Source organism: Xenopus laevis, chromosome 2L (genome assembly GCF_017654675.1).
Source record: "Xenopus laevis strain J_2021 chromosome 2L, Xenopus_laevis_v10.1, whole genome shotgun sequence".
Lineage (NCBI taxonomy): Eukaryota > Metazoa > Chordata > Amphibia > Anura > Pipidae > Xenopus > Xenopus laevis.
In genome coordinates this window covers 46,318,825-46,342,672 of record NC_054373.1, presented here as the reverse complement: position 1 = coordinate 46,342,672, position 23,848 = coordinate 46,318,825, and the positions used below count along the sequence as shown (strand labels likewise).

Below are 23,848 nucleotides of genomic sequence, written 5' to 3'. Positions count from 1 at the left end.
GGGAGTATGACACACACAGGAATCATAGGGCAAGCAGAGTATGGCACACACAGGAATCATAGGGCAGGCAGAGTATGGCACACACAGGGAGCATAGGGCAGGGGGAGTATGACACACACAGGGAGCATAGGGCAGGCAGAGTATGGCACACACAGGAATCATAGGGCAGGCAGAGTATGGCACACAGAGGGAGCATAGGGCAGGCAGAGTATGGGACACACAGGGAGCATAGGGCAGGGGGAGTATGACACACACAGGGAGCATAGGGCAGGCAGAGTATGGCACACACAGGGAGCATAGGGGAGGCAGAGTATGGCACACATAGGGAGCATAGGGCAGGAAGAGTATGGCACACACAAGGAGCATAGGTCAGGCAGAGATTGGCACACACAGGGAGCATAGGTCAGGCAGAGTATGGCACACACAGGGAACATAAAGCAGGCAGAGTATGGCACACACAGGGAGCATAGGGCAGGCAGAGTATGACACACACGGGGAGCATAGGGCAGGCAGAGTATGGCACATACGGGGAGCATAGGGCAGGCAGAGTATGGCACACATAGGGAGCATAGGGCAGTCAGAGTATGGCATACATAGGGGGCATAGGGAAGGCAGAAAAGAGCAGGAGACAGGGAACCCTATCAGGACCACTCTAAGATGTACTACTTACAGTGACACCGTGCTGTTTCCCTTCAGTATTTTGTATGAGTTGTGAACTATGTGGGCAGTTGCAATCTGGGTCTGAGGTGTTAACAGTACTTTACAGGTGTGAACAATTAAAGGTGTTATATGTATGAACAATGCAGGATTTTAGCCAGTTAATCTAAGTACTGATACATTTTAAAGCTTACAGGGGCCCCAGTTGGACAGTACTGCTATATAATATGTAAAATCTTAATTACATTAGGCACATGTGTACAGTACGAAGAAGGAAAGCTATTTAATGTTAAAGCAGGCCCTACTGCCTGTTCTCTTGATTTGCTTCTTCTTTGTTGTTTTTTTTTGCCCTTACCTGTAATATAATATAAATTTTCACCCAGATTGGATGCATAGCCGTTGGACTGGTTTTGAACTGAAAGCTTTTCTTTTCATCAGACCAGAAGTTTTACAGAGGAGATAACTTTGTAATTTTTTCTTAATTTTTTAACTCTGACCACTTTTGTATCCTAAGGGCCAGCAGCACTGGTTTGCGCAGAAACGCTTCGCCAAGAAGGTTACAAGGGACGAATTGTCATGGTGACTAGTGAGAAGCATCTACCGTATGACAGGACAAAACTTAGCAAGGTCTGTCCCTACAATGGTGCCTGTTTAAATAATAGTGTGGATGTGCTAAGGTTTGAAAGGGAACATATTCAGCAACACACTGCAGCTAAGATCTATTAAACCAAGGCTCAGCCTAGTCTGGCATGTATCATTGGTTAAGAGATTTTTAAAAACTATGTCTGGTAAGCTTGTACAGGTATGGGACCTGTTATTCAGAATGATCAGGACCTGGGGTTTTCCCAAAAATGGATCTTTCTGTAATTTGGATCTTCATACCTTTAGGGGCCGATTCATGAAGCTCGAGTGAAGGATTCGAATGAAAAAAATTCGAATTTCGAAATATTTTTTTGGTACTTCGACCATCGAATTGGTTAAATTCGTTCGAATTCGAACGAAATCGAACGAATCGAACGAAAAATCGTTCGACTATTCGACCATTCGATAGTCGAAGTACTTCCCCTTTAAAAAAAACTTCGACCCTTTACTTCGGCAGGTAAAACCTACCGAAGTCAATGTTAGCCTATGGGGAAGGTCCCCATAGGCTTGCCTGTGATTTTTTGATCGAAGGATTTTCCTTCGATCGTTGGATTAAAATCCTTCGAATCGTTCGATTCGAAGGATTTAATCGTTCGATCGAACGAAAAATCCTTCGATCGAACGATCGCAGGATTAGCGCTAAATCCTTCGACTTCGATATTCGAAGTCGAAGGATTTCAATTCGAGGGTCGAATTTCGAAGTATTTTTAACTTCGAAATTCGACCCTTCATGAATCTGCCCCTAAGTGTACTAGAAAATCCTGTAAACATTAAATAAACCCAATAGGTTGGTTTTGCTTCCAATAAAGATTAATGATATGTTACTACAAGGTACTGTTTTATTATTACAGAGAAAAAGGAAATAATTTTTAAAAATTTGGATTATTTGGATAAAATTGAGTCTATGGGGTATATTTATCAAAGATTGAAGTTAGAGATTGTCACAGTCCTCTAAAGTGAATTTCCTCCACTCATTTCTATGGGATTTTTTAAAAGAGTATTTATCAATGGGTGAAAGTTCATCCTTTGATAAATACACCTTTTAAAATCCCATAGAAAACCCCCAAGAAGTGAATAGTGAGTTGGAATTTCACTCTAGAGGACTGTGGCAATCTCTAACTTCGCTCTATGATAAAGAGAGACGACCTATCTGTAATTTGGGGCTTTCTGGATAACGGATCCCATACCTGAAATGAAAGATACAAAAGGGCAGAGCTACAGAACATTTGTTGCTCAAAAATGTGGAAAAACCTCCATTACCCTTGGGAAAAGTAAGGGAACAGCATTGCCCACTTACAGGACTTAGGAATACCTCAAGACTCTTACTAACTCAAGTTTAATTTACACCCATGCATCAACCAATTAGCTATTAGCATCTGATCAGGGGTAATAATAAAAGCAAATTTCTCATTGGATGCTACTGGTCACTACAGTGATGCAAATTTGCTCATTGTAAATATGCCCCCAGACACCTAAGCAGAGGCTGGATTTAAAGGAGTAGTTCACCGTGTTATTATGAGACAATTTGCAATCAGTCTTCATTTTTTATGGCTTTTCAGTTAGCTTTTTGCTCAGATATCCAGTTTGGTAATTCAGCTGTTTGGTAGGGTCTTATTTAGGGTTGCCACCTGTCCGATTTTGACCCAGACAGCCCGGTATTTTGAATTGCTGCCCAGGTCAAAACTTCCAAATAAGGAAAACCGGGCAGGATTCCCCATGATTGACATGGCAATCGTCCAATGGCCGATCGCCGCGTCATAGCCCCCCCATGTCACACCCCACCCCTCCATGTCACAGCCCTGCCCGTATAAATATAATATCGAAGACCAATTGCACAGTTCTAGGAATAGCACATCCTATAAAATACTAAATACAATCCTTTAACATATAGCTTACTCCCTCAGTAATAGTATTTTAGTTAATAGTAAGTAGCCCAGATAGGCTGAAATTATTCACAAACAATTACTGAAGAGTGATACCCTTTTGTGACACAAAGGTCAAATTACCTGGTCAATATTTTACCTCCTGTAGTGCAGCTAATGTAGTCTGCATTAGTTAAATGTAAAATATAGATATCATTATATTATATGTTGTAAAGCAAAAATTGTGATGATGTTTTTGTCATTACCAGGCAATGAATGCAAAAGCCACAGATATTTACTTACGTCCGGAGGATTTTTTTTCATCTTATGACATTGAAGTCTGGACTGAGAAAGAGGTATATTTGTATTGGTTTTCTAAGGTGAAAATATGAGGAGCATGGATATACTGAAATGTGATTTACTGGATTGTTTTTAAACAATGACAGACTCAGAGGCTCATCTACTACTGTGGCCTCAAGTGTTAGGCACAAAATTGCATTCAAATTAGATTTATCAAAATGTGAGATAAGAGCTCACCACAAAAAAATTCACCCACTTTCTATTCATTCCTATGGGATTTTTAGAAATGTATTTATCAGTGGGTGAAAGTTAGAGTTCACCATTTCATAAATCCGCTTCTAAAAATACCATGTGAATGAGTTGCTAGGTGCAGTGTGCAGAGGCATAAGGGAACTGAACAGGCATACAGTACAGTTCTGTATTTGTGCCCTGTAACCACACACAGATTTTTTTGAGCTTGGTAATTTTTGGGTTGGTAATTGGGCAGTTTTAAATACATTTACACCAGAAGAAAGTGTCAATGTGGAGAAAAAATTATGATTCTCCAGGGTTTTTGCACCTATTCCATTGCAATTTTATTTGGAAATGAGCCCAATAGTTTTGAAATAAGCTAATTTTAAGACAAATCATAGCGCCCTAGGGCCAGGCACCAGACCTAGGCTATAGAAGCTGTTGCCCCTGCCCCCCAACTCTGCTTTATTTGATTTAGCAGCAAGTATCCAACTGGGGCAGTTTAGTGCAACATACAAACATTGCTTCGTTTTGCACTTTTTCTGGTAACTTAATTCTTTACTTATTTTGTCCCTATGGCTTACAGGTGGTGTCCGTCAATACCGATGAAGGCAAAGTGAAGTTTAGAGACAATTCAACCCTTCACTACAGCCAACTTCTAATTGCTACTGGCAGCAGGTACTCACTATCAAAATCTTAAAAAAACAAAATAACTAAACAATAACTAAATAAACTATCATATCATTTAGGGGGTTATTTACTAAACTCCGAATGCAAAAATCACAAAATTTTTTTCGGAATTTATTAAATCCAGAGGATGCAAAAGTCAGAATCTGAAAATCCGGCATCTTAGACATGTTGAAGTTGCATATAAGTCAATGGGAGAAGTCCCAGTGATTTTCTGATGTGTGCTGGCTATCATGATTAAATTAGTGTTTTTGGCTGAATAATCGGAAAAAATCGTAAATCGGAGGAAAAATCCGAAAATATCCGAAGAAATTGTGAAAATCTGATTTTTTTCCTGCAAAGCAATTTTTGGGAAAATGTAATAATAAATAAGCGTAAAAAACCTGAGAAGATTTGATCAGAAAATATTGAGACAAATTCGGAATTTGATAAATAACCCCCTTAAACTCATTCTCACTCATCACTCAGCAGCTCTGGCTCATTTACAGGATAACCCCACATGCAGACTGCATTCATGAACCCAACATTGCTTACATTGCTCTGATTTGTATGGAACTAGAAAAAGAAAATAAATATGATTTTGAGCTTTTTTTTTATTAAAAATTTTCATTACAGCTGGGACTTTGGGTGGTGTCATTATTTGTCATTATGTTGTTCGTTTTAATATAGATATTTTAATGTGGGTAGAATTGCTTAAGATATATAGTACTTATCAGCTTATTTCTGTTTTATTTAGACCTAGAGAGCTTACTTGCCCTGGATCCGGTTTAAAGAATGTTTTCCTGCTGCGTAGTCCTGGTGATGCCAATGCAATCAGTGAAGCAGCCATAGGAAAGAATGTGGTTATAATGGGCACTTCTTTTATTGGTAAGCAAATATGGAATACATGACATGTTGTATCGACATCAGAAGTGTCCAAACTTTTCTCCTGCACCTCCTGTTTGCTTGAATGGGAAATGCCTAATATGAAACAGGGGGACACAGGTACTGATGCTGCAGTAAACTTGTCGTATATATTGCTAGCTTCATCCCCACTCTGCTTTGCTTCCCTACAAAGCTCATTCAGCTCCATTGCTCTAGCCTAAAGGAACAGTATAGTCAGTGTGTTATCCTGATATAACACTGTTATCTGAATGTTGTCTTCATTTATAAAATAAACTCTATCTAAACATACTGTATGTCCTTGCACTGCAATGCATTTTGTTAAAATATAGACAACACTGAACTAATGCAACCAATCAGCTGCTTGTTTTGATCATTCTAGTGAAGTTAGTATACTTAAAGCAAATATCTGATTGGTACTGTGTATTAAAGGAGAACTAAACCCTAAAAATGAATATGGCTAAAAATTTTGTATTTTGCATAATGACCTTACTGCATCAGCCTAGAGCAGTTATCCCCAACCAGTAGCTCACGAGCAACATGTTGCTCTCCAACCCCTTGGATGTTGCACCCAGTGGTCTCAAAGCAGGTCCTTATTTTTGAATTCCAGGCTTGGAGGCAAGTTTTGGTTGTATAAAAACCAAGTACACTGCCAAACAGAGCCTCATTGTAGGTTGACAATCCACATGGGGCAACCAAATGGCCAATTACAGCACTTGTTTGGCACCCCAAGAACATTTTTCATGCTAGAGTTGCTCCCCAACTCCTTTTACTTCTGAATGTTGCTCACGGGTGAAAAAGGTTGGGGATCCCCGGCCTAGAGTTTCAGGTTCTTAATAGCAGCAATGATCTGGGATTTCAAACTTATCACAGGGGGTCACCATCTTGGAAATTGTCTGTGACACTCACATGGGCTCATGTGGGCTCTGAGCAGCTGTTGAGAAGCTAAGCTTAGGGGTCATCTCAAATTATCAAGCAGAAAATGAGGTTGGACTGTAATGTAAACTGATGCTACAGGGTAGATTATTAAATTCTGATGCTAATTGTACTGGTTTCTTTGCTGCCATTGCATTAATTACTAATCAGCCTTATATTATGACATTAGTGTACTGTATATTTTTTAGTCGGTCCCTAAGCTCACTAACTTGACATCAGCATATAGAGCATGTGCAGTGAATCAGCAGAAAAAAAGATGGGTAGACTTAGGGGCATCTTTGGAGGAACAGATCTTTACTGCTAAAGGGCTGTGGTTGCCTGATAATATACAGCATTTCTAGCCTACTTCTTTAGTTAAGCTTTATTTCTCCTTTAATGCAAAGGTTCAGGGAACCAGGACCTACTTGTCTTTGTCATTTCACATTTATATATTCAGTATAAATAAAACTACAGTTTTGTTTGCCTCAAATGAAGGCACCATTTGTAAAACTTCTCCATGTTTGATCTGCTGTGTTGCTCTACAGTGCTGTTAACCAACCAACTGGCCTCTTGTGTATCTTTTAGTTCTGTGCTTTTGAATCCTACTGCCCTTATGGAAATGACAAAACAGACCTAATAGGGGAAACAAATTACAGAAACAAAATGACCATGTTTTTATAATCATGAAGTTGCTTCCAGCAGTTTAGCGTGTGCAGTTGTCACAGGGAACAAAATACAGTGCAAAGGAGTAATCATAGCCTAAAAATGTTACACACTAAAAGGCTGTATTTGTTGGCAAAAACTGGGCACTTGGAATATTGCCTAAGAATTGCAGAGTAGATCAATGCACTGCATGTTACATCTGCTTAGCACCTGCAGAGACAACAACCAACCAAGTGTCATAAAGTTAATGATAATGCAGTCCTGGATTTTTTTACAGCCTATTTACAAATGATCAGAATGCCAGCCAGTTTATATGGGCCTACTTTGTCTCACATCCAGATGAGTATGCAGCGTATTTCAGAAATTTAGTATTAATTTGTGATGTAATAGTTTGTGTGAATCTTACATAATCTGAAAAACGGTTATTCCCTTCACTCTGGAACCATTTCCTTTATCTAGTGCTGGCATATGCTTTCTGCACACAGCACAAGGAACAATTTTTTACTTGATGTAACTAACTTAAGATGTTATTTAGAGCCATGGTGACTTGCACATTAGAGAAATGCACTATAAAAAAAATTTCATTCTTAGCATGTCCTTCTTTTATTTGCCCTAATTAGGGATGCACCGAATTCACTATTTTGGATTCGGCCGAACCCCCGAATCCTTCGTGAAAGATTCGTCCGAATACCGAACCCTTATTTGCATATTCAAATTAGGGATGGGAAGCGGAAAACATTTTTTATTTCCTTGTTTTCTGACAAAAAGTCACACGATTTCCCTTCCGCCCCTAATTTGCATATGCAAATTAGGATTCGGTTCGGCCGGGCAGAAGGATTCGTCCGAATCCTGCTGAAAAAAGGCCGAATCACGAGCAAATCCTGAATTCGGTGCATCCCTAGCCCTAACAGCACTGGTAGTTTAGTTGCAGAAATAAAATTCACAGTAATCCCTGCCAGCTCAGCCAGAGCTGTACTTAGGGTGACACGGGCAACTGCTGAAGGCTCTTACATGGTAGGGGCACCCACAAAGTAGAAGTTGTAAGCAGGATGAGAGAGCATAATAGGTATAGCAGGGCAATGAGCTAGAGAGAGTAACACTTTATTTCAGTGTGTAGATCAACAATAACAAACAAAGGGCCCCTTCCTACTTTATATAAAAAATGGGGCCCCACAAACTTTGTTTTAGCCTGGATGGACCTGGCACTACTGAAGACGAGTCCTTCTAGTATTGATGGGCTGTTGAGAATTATGATTCCCGAAAAGCAGGCCTACTCAGGTTACCATATTTTGACAATCATATATTGTATTCTAGTAAAGAACAATATATCTGTGGTTTCATACAGGGATGGAGGTTGCAGCATTTCTCTCTGACAAAGCAAGCTCTGTGTCTGTAATTGGGAGATCCGAATTCCCTTTCCAGGCTGTACTTGGACCTCAGATCGGAGAAGTGGCTATGAAGGTAAAGTTACATATGCACATTGCACATGTATTCTTAGTCTTTATGTGCCAGCCAATAGATGTGCTTATTCCTTTTCTCTAGTGTCGACACTGAAAAACTACTACCTGCTACATCCAAAGTAATTTGGCAAATCTAAAGTAAAAAAATTGATAGATTTGGTAGGTTATGGCACAGTAGGAAAGAAATTACAGAAAACACCCTGCTGCCTCCCAGTGACTTCAGTGGAAATTGCCTATTGCTGTCAGTCTTTGGTGTTCTCAAACTGAAAAGCTTTAGATGGCATTTTCGGGTAAACAATCATTAAAACTGGCAGTCAGACAACTGAAGTCTGAAATAAGCAGAAAATGAACTGTGTGCCAATATTCTTCCCGTAATATTATATGTTTGTCAAATTCATGGCACGAGAAAGTAAAAGTATAGTATTGTAATATTAGAAAATTACCATTGCTTTGACTAAAGCAACAGTCATCAATTGTTGATTAAAATCTCAATCAAGTGTGTGTGTGTCCACACACACACAAATTCACTAAAGTGCAAATTTTCCATTACGTTACCCCTTTTACCAGTCTGCTTCATCTGGCGAACTGATAAGATGAAGTTTCATCCTCCTCAATCTTATGTCAGTGACATCATATCCTTTATGCCAAAAAGTCATTAGTAGGATTGTGTTTAAAAGTTGAAACTGTTAATATTAGGGATGCACCGAATCCACTATTTTGGATTCGGCTGAACCCCCAAATCCTTCTTGAAAGATTTGGCTGAATACCGAACCGAATCTGAACCCTAATTTGCATATGCACCCTAATTTGCATATGCAAATTATGGTGGGAAGGGGAACCTTTTTTTTACTTTCTTGTTTTGTGACAAAAATTCACGCGATTTCCCTCCCTGCCCCTAATTTGCATAATATCCAAACACCATAGAGGTTATATATCACTTCCTGGGTCTACTATCTAACTTTTAGAGGGAAACATATCCTGATAGATGGGATTCTTTTACACGGTATTTACATCATTATTAACAATTATCATTCTATGTTTTTGCAGAATACTTTTGGCACAGTTAATTTAAAAACAATGCTCGTGCTCACACGCACAAATTTTGAGACCAGCGCACACAACATATTGTGATGCACACAAAGAATTTTGTATTAATTCTGACCTGAGAACACAGTTTTTAAAAACTGTGTACCCAAGTTTAAAATGAGAGCACAAAATAAAAAAATTTTTGCACATAGCCGAGAAGGAATTAGAGGGAACATTGAGTCCAAGGGTTCTATTGACATTATCATCTGTAGCATTTGAATACAGTTGTAGCATACACATGCAAATATACCGGTAAATGTATTCACATTTTCCCTATAATCTTTATTGTTGGCTTAAAAGATGCATCTAAATGACACCTGGTAGAAGGGAGCAATTCTTTGAAATCCAAATAGTGAACATAGAAAAACGTGAAGAGATGGTAAAATAACTGTTGTCACACACAAAAGAGAGGATATTGAATGTTTATTTTATTCTCTTGATCTTTCCAGCTACTACAGGAGAAAGGAGTGAGTTTCTACTCGAGGACAGACACCAGAGAAATCAGAGGAGAAAATGGGCAGGTTGTTTGCTTGCCTCCATTTTTTTGTGTGTTTGTGGTGGGGGGTTATTGTTCTTAATTTATATAGCGTCCACAAATTTCTGTAGTGCATAACGACAAAATTATACATTATTTGTATCATTCTAAAGTCCCAGTTGCATTCATGCCTACTAAAGTAACATTTAAAGGGGTGGTTCACCTTTCAATTAACTTTTAATATTTTATAGCATGGCCGGTTCTAAGCAACTTTTCAGTTGGTCTTCATTTTTTTTACAGTTTTTAATTGTTTGCCTTCTTTTTCTAAATATTTCCAGCTTTCAAATGGGTCACTGATCCCATCTAAAAACAAATGCTCTGTACGGCTACAATTGTATTGTTGTTGCTACTTTTTATTACTCCTCTTTCTATTCAGGTCTCTACTATTTATATTTCAGTCTCTTATGGAAATTAGCACATGGAAGCTATGGTCATTTGGACCCTAACAACCAAATTGCTGAAATTGCAAACTGGAGAGCTGCTGAATAAAAAGTTAAATAACTTAAAAACCACAAATAATAATAAATTAAACCAATTGAAAATTGTCTCAGAATATCGCTCTCTACATCATATTAAAAGTTAACTCAAAGGTGAAAAAATCCTTTAATCTGTTTTATCAGATTGTGGGAGGAAAATAAGTGCTCTTATAAAGCATTTTATATGAAAAGAAGGAAGCTGTCTGCTAATGGAAGCATTGCTTAACCATAGACAGGTTAAAAAGGCAGATGATTTATTATTTTTTGTTGTTGTTAATACAAAAGGGTGAGCAGTAAAGGCTTTAACTATAAAAAAAATCTTTAACATATTGTTTAAAAACACTTTGAAATAAGAGTGTGTTTGTCTGATGGATGGTGAGAAATATCAATGTGAAGGAATTTTATGAAGTGGACCGGTACATTAGGCCAGAGTTCAAATACAATAAATACGCACAGCAGAGACAATCCATATTTAAAAAGGCCAGTTTAGAAAGTGCAAATGTCTGATTCAGTTCTTGAGTTTATTAAAGTAATTTTAAAACAAATGCAACCAAATTCTACGAATTCTACAGTTTTTTTCCTGGTGTCCCATCGGCCTATGCCGACCATGCACTTTTCCATTTCTTACTTGGAGTACGGGATCCTGTATGCTAGTTCCCTTTCCCCAGCCACTTCTCCAGTTAGCCATCCGTTTGCTCATTTTCTGTGGGTGACGAACAGGAATGTTAGGGGGGCAGTAGGAAACACTGTTCCTGCAGGAACCTTCATAAGATATGTACACATTCTAATTTACAAATAGAGATAGGAAGAGAGCACTACTCACACTTTTCTGGTGCTGGTTTTCACAGTGGTGCTATTCCTTGTGACGAATGGAGGATTAGACCCCCTGCGAAATTTTGTTCTGCATTTTTGTGGTAAATCTGGCTCAATAAATTAATTATTGCACAGCAAAGAGATGGTAGCATGCTATGTCCTTCTGTGGAAGTATTTTGCCATATTCTAATTTAGCCATCAGTGGTGTTACTACAGGGGTGCAGGCAGGGGGTACCAATTGCACCAGGGTATGTACCTGCTTGAGGCCTGCAGGAAATGTAATGGCTTCTGAACATAGGCAAATCTGTGGAGATGTCAAGAGAAGATTGGGCATACTTCTGGAGGAGAGGGGGCCACTGTTAGCCATAACTCAAATGTAATGGATGCTTCTAAATGCCATTTATTGTGCATAAACATCTTTTTATGGACTTAGTCTGGCTCTTTCTTCTTAGGTGACAGAGGTGGTCTTGAGAAATGGCAGCAAACTTCCTGCTGATGTTGTAGTAGCTGGCATTGGTAAGTTGTACTATGTGCAAAAGTCACACTAAGGTGAGATTTTCATAATACCCGTTCAGTTACTTTTTTAGTAAAGGTGACCTCTGGAGTGTGCTTTATAAAGTCTGGCCATTACACTGCTCAAAGGAGAACGAAAGCTTAAAGGAAAACTATACCCCCCAAACAATGTAGGTCTCTATAAAAAGATATTGCATAAAACAGCTAATATGTAAAATCCTGCTTCATGTAAATAAACCATTTTCATAATAATATGCTTTTCTAGTAGTATGTGCCATTGGGTAATCATAAATAGAAAATTGCCATTTTAAAAAATAAGGGCCGCCCCCTGGGATCGTAGGATTCACCGTACTCACAAACATACCAACAAACCATACATGTTAGGTCACATGAGCCAATTAACAGACAGAGTTGTGTCTTTTGCTTCCACACTTCTTCCTGTTATAGTTAGAGTTGTAGTATTTCTGGTCAGGTGATCTCTGAGGCAGCACAGAGACCATCACGAAATGGTGGCTCAAGGCAAGAGATGTAAAAGGGCAATATTTACTTAAATATATATTCCAGTTTGGAAAGATTCTTTAATATGCCACTTAATATAATATGAACTATCTGTTGCTTAAGTGTTCATTTTGGGGGTATAGTTTTACTTTAACTAAAGAAGTAGGTTAGAAATGTTGTAAAAAAATGTTGTAAATTATGTTTTGGGCTTCTCTACCAGCCCAATACAACCAGAGCCCTTTAGCAGGGAAGATCTGTGTCTTCAAAGATGCCCCATTAGCTCCCCATCTTCTTTTCTACTGATTCACTGCACATGCTCTGTGCTGCTGTCACTTACTGAGCTTAGGGACCAACTCACAATATACAGTACACATAGAATAGAAATGTCAAAATATAAGGCTGATTAGTAATTAATACAGATAATTACTACATGGCAGCACAGTAACCAGTGCAACTAGCATCAGAATTTAATAATCAGCCTTGTAGCATCAACTTATATGGCAGGCTAACCTAATTTTCTGCTTGATAATTAGCAATGACCCCTAAGCTTAGCTTCTCAACAGCTGCTCAGAGCCCACGGAGCATGTGAGTGTCGCAGACACTTTCCAAGATGGTGACCCTCTGTGACAAGTTTGAAGTCCTGGATCATTGCTGCTATTGCGAAGCTGAAACTGTAGGCTGGTGTAATAAGGTCATTATATACAATGTGGCACTTTAAGCCATATTCATTTTTAGGGATTAGTTCTCCTTTAAAGTTGGCCATACATAGGGAGAGCCACTCGTTTGGCGAGATCGATGACGAGTGAATCTCTCCCTGATATGGTCACCTTGAGGTGGGCAATATTGGACTTATCTGATCATGGACCCTAGGGCCCAACGATCGGATCACAACAAGAATACAGGCAGTTCTCGATCTTGATTTTTAAACCTGCCTGATCAACATCTGACCGACTCGGCCAGATATCGATCGTGAAAGCCCGTCTGAGGGCCCCATACACTGCCTGCTTAATCTGTCAGCACCTTTTTTCTGCTTGTGATGGGGCCTTAAGAAAGACTTGAAACACAGACTAAAATCAATATTTCTTATTTGTACTTAAAAACAAATTAAAATATTAGGGGATATTTATCAAACAGTAAACAGGCAATTTCTCATAAAATATTCATTTTAATAACATTTACTATTTTCCTATAAGGGTTCCATAACCTAAATATGAATATTCTGTACCAGGAGGTATTGATTTTATTATTTCTGTAATTTCATATCTGAAGGGTCTACTATATTTTCTGCCACGGGAACTTCATTTGAAAAGAAAAAAGCAGTGCCCTCTGCTGGCCATTGTTATAACAAGGCAATAACTTTTACATAAAACATTGTTTAGAGTTGGGGGTGCCTTGTTTTAATAATAAATAAAAACTCTGCAAGATATATACTGTTTCCTAAATGTATAACTGGTTATTATAGCATCACTTTAAGCATATTGCACAGCGGGTTATTTTGTTATTGGCATGGTTGTGTCATTCTGCAAGATACATGTTGTTCCACAGTTTGTGTGTACAGGCAGGGCTGATCCTATCAAATGTGGGGCCCAATTGGGACCATGTTGGCGGGGCCACTAGACAAAGTGTTGCTGGCTACTGACACACCAAGTATTTAGGAAAATAAGGGCATACAGGCACAAAATAGAAAGGAAAGGGGCAGACAAAATAAGAGAGTGAGAGGGATGAAATAGGGGCACATAATAGGGGCACACAAGGTAAGAGAGAGAGGGAGGAAATAGGAGAGTGGACTGGGCCAATTAGTTTGGGGCAGGCTGGGCCGATTCAGCTTGGGAGCAGGCTTGGTTGGATTGGGGGCAGGCAGGGCCTATCAAGGTTGGAGGAAAGCTGGGCCTATGAGAGTTGGGGGCAGGCTGGCTTATCAGAGTTGGGGGTGTGCTGGACCTATGGATTTGGGGATGGGCTGGACTCTCAAAGTTGGGGGTAGGCCAGGCAGCATGGGGAGGGAAATATTATCTGTGCTGCTCTGTGGTGCGGGGCCCCCAGCGGTGCGGGGCCCTATTGGGCCCAATTGGTCCAATAGGCCTAAGGCCGGCCCTGTGTACAGGTATGGGACCTGTTATCCAGAATGCTTGGGACCTGGGGTTTTCTGGATAAGTAATATTTTTTCATTTGGATCTCCATATCTTAAGTATGATAAAATGAAAAAATATTTAAACATTATTTAAAACAGAATTGTTTTTCCTCCAATAAGGATTAATTATCTTGGTTTGTAACAAGTACAATTTTTAATAATATAATATTTAATAATATGAATTATTTAAATTAAAATGGAGTCTATGGGAGATGGTCTTTAAGAAATTCTGGATAACCGGTTTCCGGATAATGAATTCCATACCTGTATTTGTAAATTAGAAAAAATATTAGATTTTGTTCCCCCTGTGAAACATGCAGAGCTTTTTCCCAATGAACTTGTATAACCTGTAAGGCTGGCCCCCAGCCCATATCCTGAGTCTGTGTGTAACTCTGCTGTTAATATCCTAGTGTGACAGTTGTTGTTTTTATACTGAGTGCATCGAAACATATTCTTCTAATGAAGTGAAAGCGTTTCATTTGTCAGATTCACGGAATGTGCCTTTATTTGTGTATATTGTAGCACCATCAGGGCCGGGCCAAGGTAGTTTGGCACCCTAGGCAAGGGCTTCAATCAGCGCTACCATTTTATCCTATTAAACAAAGTGCAAATGAAGGGTTCACTTAACATCAATACTGAAATGCCCACAACATTTTACTTACAAATCTGTACCTGTGCCAGCCAGCAGCCAAAATATTGCCCCCGAAATATGTGCCTGTGCCACCAGCAGCAGCCAAAATATTGCCCCCAAATCTGTTCTTGTTCCAGCCAGCAGTCAAAATACTGCCCCCCCAAATCTGTGCCTGTGCCAACAGCAACATCCAAAATATTGCCCCCAAATCTGTACTTGTTCCAGCCAGCAGTCGAAATATTGCCCCATATCTGTACCAGCCAACAGCCAAATATTGCCCCCAAATTAATACCTGTGCCAACCAACAGCCAAATATTTGCCCCCAAATTAGTACCCGTGCCAGCCAACAGTCAGATATTGCCCCTAAATGAATACCTGTACCAGCCAGCAGCCAAATATTTCCCCCAAATTAATACCTTTGCTGGCCAGCAGCCAAATATTAGCCCCAAATTAGTACCTGTTGCAGCCAGCAGCAAAATATTGCCCCCAAATTAATACCTTTGCCAGCCAGCAGCCAAATATTGCCCCCAAATTAATACCTTTGCCAGCCAGCAGCCAAATATTGCCCCCAAAGTAGTACCTCTGCCAGCCAACAGGCAAATATTGCCCCCAAATTAATACCTGTGCCAGCCAACAGTCAAATATTGCCCCCAAATGAATACCTTTGCCAGCCAACAGCCAAATATTGCCCCATATCTGTGCCAGCCAGCAAAATATTACCCCTTAAATATGTGCCAGGCTAGAAGCCAACAACAGCAAGATTATTGCCCCAGATGATCTGTACCTGTTTGTGCCAGCAGGACGCAGAAAATAAGCCCAGCAGTTGTCTGGTTTTCAGTCAGTGTCAATGTGCGTGCTGCTGACGTCTGCACGCACGGCTTCCTAGAGCGCATGCGCCACAGCACATTAAGAAGAGGGGCAGCATCCAGCAGGAGACGCTAATACCTGCAAGTAAGAGGGAGGTGGGGGCTGGACAGCGCTGCCGGAGCTAGATGATGCCACTATGCTAGCGATATCGCACGGCCAGGCGGTGTGATACATACAAACATGAAAAAAAATGTTTATTAAAAAAAAATGAAAAAATGTTTCCCCTTAAAAGTGCGCCCCCTTCTAATTGCGCTCTGGGCAGGCGCCTACTCTGCCTACCCCTAGTTCCAGCCCTGAGCACCATCGCTTCCAAGGACTGCAAAAGGAATTGGTGTTCTTTCGTACCAGCAATTCTATCGACAGTCATCAATGTTTTAATTTTATGTTACAAATTAAGAACCAACTGTTCTGTAAAGATAGTGTTTATAAAGTTCGATGTGGAGGCCTATTTATCAAAGGTCAGATTTTAATGGTTTTAGAGGGATTTGAAACGACAAATAAACTCATTTTCTCTAAAACCATAAATGTCATGACATTTATTAAAAGACCCGAATGAAAAATAGCGCTTCCGAATACCTCTAAAACCTCTAAAATGTAGAGCTTTTCTTTAAATTCTGAAAACCTCTAAAAGTCCAAATTGATTAAAAACTTTCCAATAGGATCAGCACAGCTCCCACTGACTTCTATAAGACCTCGACAACTTTCACCTGGCAAAGTTTTGTATTAGAGGTTTTTGTAGTTTTTACACTTGGGGCAGATTTATTAAAGGACCAGCAACATAACAATTTTTTAAAAAAAAAAAAATAATTTTTACATAACAAAAAAACCCCACCAAGACACATTTAACTTTAAATTCGCAAAGAATTTAAAAGAAATAACTTACTGATACTCAGCTTGCGCTCCTTTTCAGAAAAGGCGACAGGGTGATGAGCCATCGTGTGGCGCTCAATTTCTCCTCCCTGGCTATCTCTTATAGAAGGCAGGGAGGAGAAATCGAGTACCGCACGATGGATCGTTGCTGTGCCGCCTTTTATGAAGAGGAGCACAAGCAGAGTATAAGCTATTTCTTAATAAAAACTTTGTGAATTTAAAGTTAAAATTTTTGAAATTTTTTTATGTTACTGGTCCTTTAAAGTTTGAGTTGTGTATTCCACGAAAATTCGAGTTTTTGAGTTGATTTTATTGGTCAAAATTCACATTTTCGGGTAAAAAATAAATAAAATTGTTCGAGATTTATTATGCCCCGACCCTGGAAATAGCTTGAATCCGAAAATACACCATCTAAAACCTGTCAAGGTCATGTAGGAGTCATTGGCAGAGGTCCCTTGAACCATTTGAAGATGATTAAGTATAAGTAAACCTTAAAAATAAGTCAATGTAAAATTAATGAGAGTAGTTTTTCTAAGCACTTTTGCAATGTACATTCATTTTTTTTTAATTCCAAGATATTAAAGGATACATGTTTTGTTAACATCAATGAATTTTGTTACAACAGCATCACCTGCTAGTCATTTTCTCACCAGTCTGACCACCAAGTAGTCAAGGAGGTTGACAGGAGAAAGAAAGAGGGCTGGTCTGATGTTTTTGTGGTTTGAAAAGACGTGAGAAAGGTTTCTAATTGTGTTCCTAACCAGAAGAACATCAGAGCAGCCTCTTTCTTTCTCCAGACAACTTCCTTGACTACTTGGTGGTCAGACTGGTCAGAAAATGACCAGCAGGTGGTGCTGTTGTAACAAAATTCATTTATGTTTACAGTACATGAATCCTTTAATATCCTGAAATTAAAAAATAAATAAATAATGAATGTACATTGCAAAAGAATAGCACCCTTGTCAATTTCACTTATTTTTTTCCCTCTGAAAACCTGATCAATTTTAGTTTTCTGGTTGTTAACCCCGAACTCGCTGAATCGAGTTTTTCCCATTGATTTTTTTTTTTTTAACATAGAAACCATTCGAGTTGTGAGTTCACTGTTGAGTTCATTCAGATATATAAAACTCTAAAATTCAACCTTTGATAAGTAACCCTCTAAATAAATCTCAAATTTTTATAGCTTTTAAAAGAAATGGGAAAACCATACATTTTTAAAGATATTTTGAAAAAATCTAAATTAAATCTCAAATTTTTATAGCTTTTAAAAGAAATGGGAAAACCATACATTTTTAGAGATATTTGGAAAAAATCTAAATTTGATTGTTAGTAAATGGGCCCCATAGAGTCAGGATAATATGGCAAGATTCCCAGGATTCTCCTAAATTGATCAACTGGCCTATCAATTCCTTTAGCCACTTTGATCAACACTGATATTTATCAGAGTCCACACATTATGTCCGAGCGATTAAATCCCATTGTTGCTATGCTTTCGTTTGATTTTTTTTTTACTGTGGATTTAATCCCTATCCATATTTATTGATACTGGTCAAGCTGAAGATTTGCTTTTATAGCTGGCCGGAATTCGATTCAATGTGATTACTTCTGGTTCAATTGGATTGGTTATTTGGAATAATAAATTCCAAAATCATTACAGATTGATCGGAATCAATTAATACAAAGTAGTAGTTGCTCACGCACACCTGTCTGTGTAGATAATTCCAATTTCCTTGGTGCACAGTGATAGAGGTAACCGGCAACCTCAAATCTGATACTAAGAAAAGGCACACTGGCACACAAGCTGTGAATGCAGGTGAACACCTTGCAAAGTTTTATTACCGGAAGTGCAACGTTTCGGGGCAAGCCCCTTGATCGGAATCAATTAACCCATAACAATGTTATGTAGATATCCCTATCTTTTTATTGATTTTGTTTTGTTTTATAAATTAAAGGTTACTCTGCGCACAAAATATGAATTTCTAAAAACTGTTATTAGTGGGAGCTGCCTTATTCCTATTCTCCGTATAGGTGTCTGTAATTATTACTCCAGTTGAAATGTGCTCCTCCCAACTATAAAAGCAGATGCAGAGCAGTAAAGCCCATTTATCTTTTTTTTAAACTGGTTGTAGTTTTGTCCAGTCACTGACGGGAACACAATGTTCTCCAATTCATCTGTTTTGTGACTTTCTTCATTAAAAAGTAATTTAATGGCTTGATCAAGCTAAATTATTGTGTGTAGTTGAACTGTGATAAATATTAAATCTTATTTTCTGTGCTTCTCCCAGGGGTCACCCCAGCATCAAACTTTCTCAAAGGCAGCAGAATTGCAGTGGATACCAGAGGAGCCATCTTTGTTGATCAGGTCTGTCTTTAAGGTGGTTGAATAAAGAATACAGATCAGTGGCGTAACTAGAGTGCCTGTGTTCCCCTGCAAAAAAAAAACCTTCAGGGCCCGTCGCACTCCAACCCCCATCCTCCTGTCCATGTCCCACCTCCGCCCCTTGCACGTCACGCCCAATTCTGCCCACGTCCAACCCCGACTCAGCCCACATTGTGACTTGCGTCCCTCTTCCTCGCCGGTAAGAGAGTGGTTGGGGGACAGGGGTTTTTCTTATTAGCGAGAGGAAGCAGACCCCACAGTCCAGGCCCCCCTGCAAATGCTGGTTCTGCTTCCTCTATACAGTGATGCCACTGATACAGATGTAACCACCATTACTGCCAATACTAAAAAAGAAAGTAATTAGGCCTCTGCTAACATTTTTAGAATAGCATTGTGTATATTTTCTTTAATAACCCTCTAAAGGGCTTCTATACTACTGTTATAAGGCTACAAATATATCCAATTTTTCATATGGTTTTTATATACTGGCTGGAAAAACACTGATGAAATAGCTGAGAACATTCAGTCCCTCCCTCTCATATTAAAAAGGTTTTACATGGGATATTATATCAGTGATATACACAGGATAGCTCATAATGTTGGTGAAATGTGGTGAAAATATTTCCCCCTGAATTAAAATTGCTCTAAATAGGACTTTAAGTCATTAATCCAGCATCAGGCTGGGGGGTCCAGGGCCCACCAAGGCTGCCGCTTCAGGCCCCCCACCACCCCATCGGGTGCCCCACCCCAGCCTCCCTTGAAGTTAAAGGACAAGGAAAGTTAAACTAAAGAAGTTGGCTATAAATGTTATACATTATGTTTTCGGCTTCTGTACAAGCCCAAGCCAACCACAGCCCTTTAGCAAGGAAAATCTGCGCCTCCAAAGATGCCCCAGTAGCTCCCCATATTCTTTCAGCTGATTCACTGCACATGCTCTGTGCTGCTGTCACTTACTGAGCTTAGGGACCCACTCAAATTATATAGAACATTTATAGAATAGAAATGTCACAATATAAAGCTGATTCCTAATTAATACAGATAATTACTACATGGCAGCACAGAAACCAGTACAATTAGCATCAGAATTTTAATCATCAGCCCTGTAGCGTCAGGTTATATGACAGGCCAACCTAATTTTCTGCTTGATAACTTGCGATGTCTCCTAAGGTTATCTTCTCAACAGCTGCTCAGAGCCCACTGAGCATGTGAGTGTCACAGACACTTTCCAAGATGGTGACCCCCTGTGACAAGTTTGAAGTCCCGGATTATTGCTGCTATTGAGAAGCTGAAACTTTAGGCTGGAGCAATAAGTTCAGTAGTTTTCCTTTAAGCCACTAAATACCTACACTGTGTTACTTAATAAAACTTCATCTCTGTTTATTGCATTCACTTGCACTAAAGTTTGTCTTTCATTTGCAGTTCATGCGCAGCAGTGTCCCCGATGTCTTTGCAGCAGGAGATGTTGTATCTTTCCCACTTTCCATTATGGAAGGCCACAGAGTTAATATTGGTCACTGGCAGATGGCACATTCCCACGGTAGGAAGCTGACACTTGTATCTGAAAGATTCCTTTTTAACTGGCTTCAGTATGTATTTTGGATTTATGCCAGAAAATGTACATTTGAATGTTTCTGGATAAAATCCATGTTGTGTGCACAATGATAGGCGTTTGCCATTTATTTTCTTCTGCTGGCATGTGTGACATTAGCCTTGTTGCATAACAGCTTGTTTGCAGGTTCCATGGTTTCTTTTATCATTCTGAACGCAGCCCTTTGTGATCAGTGCCACACAATGCAGCCTCCATCATATGTTACGTCAGTCTCCAAAACTCTCCACTAAAACAACTCAGTATGATTTGCCCTATAGTTCACCTCAGTGTCGGACTGGGACACCAGGGGCCCACCAAAAACCCTTAGACCAGGGGCCCACCCAAAAACCTTTAGACCAGGGGCCCACTCTAAGTATTATTTTCTTCCTTTCCTTACTCAACCTCTATTACCCTATTCTCTTTTCTTTATATACTATAACCTATTATTCCATCTGTTTAGCCTCTTTGTTTTCATAGAAATAGGGAATGGCCATGAAATAAGCCAAATGTTTAGAAGAAGGAGGGCCCACTGACACCTTGGCCCACCGAGAGTTTTCCTGGTATCCCGGTGGGCCAGTCCGACACTGGTTCACCTTAAAGGGGTTGTTCACCTTTGAGTTAACTTGTAGTATGATGTAGAGAGCGATATTGTAAGACAATTTGGTTTTCATTTTTCATCATTTGTGTTTTTTGGGTTATTTAGCTTTTTATTCAGTAGCTCTCCAGTTTGCAATTTCAGCAAACGGGTTGCTAGGGTTCAAATTACCCTAGCAACCATATACTGAATAAGAGACTGGAATATGAATAGGAGAGGCCTGAATAGATGGTAGCAATAACAATACATTAGTAGCTTAACAGAGCATTCATTTTTTTAGATGCGGTCAGTGGCCCCCATTTGAAAGCTGGAAAGAGTCAAAAAAAAGGCATATAATTAAAAACAAACTATTCAATAAATGAAGACCAATTGAAAAGTTGCTTAGAATTGGCCATTCTTTAACATACTAAAAGTTGACTTTGAGGTTAACCACCCCTTTAATAATGCGATTCTTTTTATTCAGAATACAGCATAGATGTTTGTCATGTCAGCACTGCAGTGAGGAAATTGAGCAAAACTGACTTTACTTTGAAGTCTAAATGACAAATTAGACATTACAGAAGTGGTGATAGGTCATTGGTTTTATATCTAGTAAATTTTTTGGTATCTGCACAAATGTTAACGGGGCATTTTAGTAACATGTTACTGGTATTACTAAATTGTAAGGGTTAGTTCACACGAGGAGATTCAGGGAGATTTTGTTGCCTGGCAACTAATCGCCTCTTCCTGTAGGCGACAATCTCCCCGAACTGCCTCCGCGTGTCTTCCCATCCGATATAATGAAAAATCGCCTGCTCTAAAGCACCCACGACGCTTTGTTTTCCAAAGTCGCCCGAAGTTTCCTCGTGAGGCAACTTCGGGCGACTTCGGAAAACGTAGCGCCGCGTGTGCTTTAGCCCGTGTGAACTAACTGTAAGAGATCATCCAGTCTGCCACTAAACCACTGCTCAAAGTACTGTAAATGGAACCCTAGCAATCCAATAACAGTTTAAATATGAAACTGAAGAACAAAAAAGTATAGGAGAATAGAAAATAAAAAAATAACTAGAAATTGTGTAGACAATTCTTATAGAATAACAATAAATAATAATAAGAGGCTGGATTGTTTTGTGACTTTTTTACCTTTTCTTCCTGGGGCACTTTAATTCACCAGTTAATTTACTATTATAGGTGATTTTTTTCTCACAGAAAACCTTTCTCTTTGAACAAAAATATTTATAATAGGAATTGTGGAAAAAAACAAAGTGCCTCATATGATTCACTTTATGGTCGGTGGGAAAGCATTTGGAGGAGATTAATCACCTGCAGGAGAGGAGATTCTTTTTGTTGTGGATGACTAATCTCCTCATGTGTCATTGCCTGAAGGTGGTCATATATAGGGTATGGGGTCCAAACAGACAGATACCCTACAAGACGCTATACACTATATGGCCACCATTCTACAGTTACATTTATTTGGGCTCACAGCCAAATGATCAGAACAGCAGGAAAGGAAGAGGAGCAAGTAAGTTGCAGGTAAAACTTAGTCCCTTTGTAAAACGTATAATGAAGCAATAGAATTCTTAATGAATCAGATGCAATTTGAGCATAGGACTGGCCAGATATGGGATGACTTTGACGTAGTTGGCCAGCTTAAAGGAAAACTATACCCCCAAAATGAATACTTAAGCAACAGATAGTTTATATCAAATTGAATGACATATTAAAGAATCTTACCAAACTGGGATATATATTTACATAAATATTGCCCTTTTACATCTCTTGCCTTGAACCACCATTTCGTGACTCTATCTGTGCTGCCCCAGAGATCACCTGACCAGAAATTCTACAACACTAACTGTAACAGGAAGAAGTGAGGAAGCAAAAGGCAGAACTCTGTCTGTTAATTGGCTCATGTGACCTTACATGTGGTTTGTATGTGTACACAGTGAATTCTACAATCTCAGGGGGCGGCCCTTATTTTTTAAAATGGCAATTTTCTATTTATGATTACCCAATGGCACATACTACCAAAAAAGTATATTATTATGATAATGGTTCATTTACATGAAGCAGCGTTTTACACATGAGCTGTTTTACTCAGTATCTTTTAATAGAGACCTACATTGTTTGGGGGGTATAGTTTTCCTTTAAATATATTGCAATATATGGATAAACAATCCCTGTGTTGTTTAAAGGGTAAGGCATTTTTTAGTAGCAGTATGCACAAAATGTCTCTGTCTTATATATATATATTGCTAATGGGTTGAGTACAGAGGACTCTTGTATTTGTCTAAAAGGAAGAGGAGCTGTGGCTCTTTTTCACTTCTTCATCCACTGGCCATACTTATCGGGCCAGCATAACCGTACAATTTCATCAGTATTGATGTGGCCATCTTAAGGGCCCTGAGAAACAAGGAAATGAGTCGCTCTGCAATAAATCGCCTCTAGTGCAGGTGACTAATCTTCTCCAAATGCTACACAGCAGCCTAATCATATAAACTGTAGTAGTATTTCGAAAGCAAACACATAACTTTTACAAATGCAGGTACAGTACATTATATTCTGATTACTTTAAAACATTTTT

General features: G+C 39.2%; 1 protein-coding gene across 2 annotated transcripts in view; it reads left to right on the top strand.

Moving 5' to 3' along the window:
* The window catches only part of LOC108708025 (apoptosis-inducing factor 3), a 45,143-nt gene that overhangs the window by 14,108 nt on the left and 7,187 nt on the right, over positions 1-23,848 (top strand). For both annotated transcript variants that reach the window (XM_018246274.2, XM_041581825.1), the window contains exons 7-15: positions 1,172-1,284; positions 3,431-3,517; positions 4,279-4,370; positions 5,116-5,246; positions 8,185-8,300; positions 9,835-9,906; positions 11,662-11,725; positions 19,005-19,081; positions 20,519-20,636. In XM_018246274.2, the coding sequence (XP_018101763.1) occupies positions 1,172-1,284; positions 3,431-3,517; positions 4,279-4,370; positions 5,116-5,246; positions 8,185-8,300; positions 9,835-9,906; positions 11,662-11,725; positions 19,005-19,081; positions 20,519-20,636 (870 nt within the window). The remainder of the gene's footprint in view (positions 1-1,171; positions 1,285-3,430; positions 3,518-4,278; positions 4,371-5,115; positions 5,247-8,184; positions 8,301-9,834; positions 9,907-11,661; positions 11,726-19,004; positions 19,082-20,518; positions 20,637-23,848) is intronic.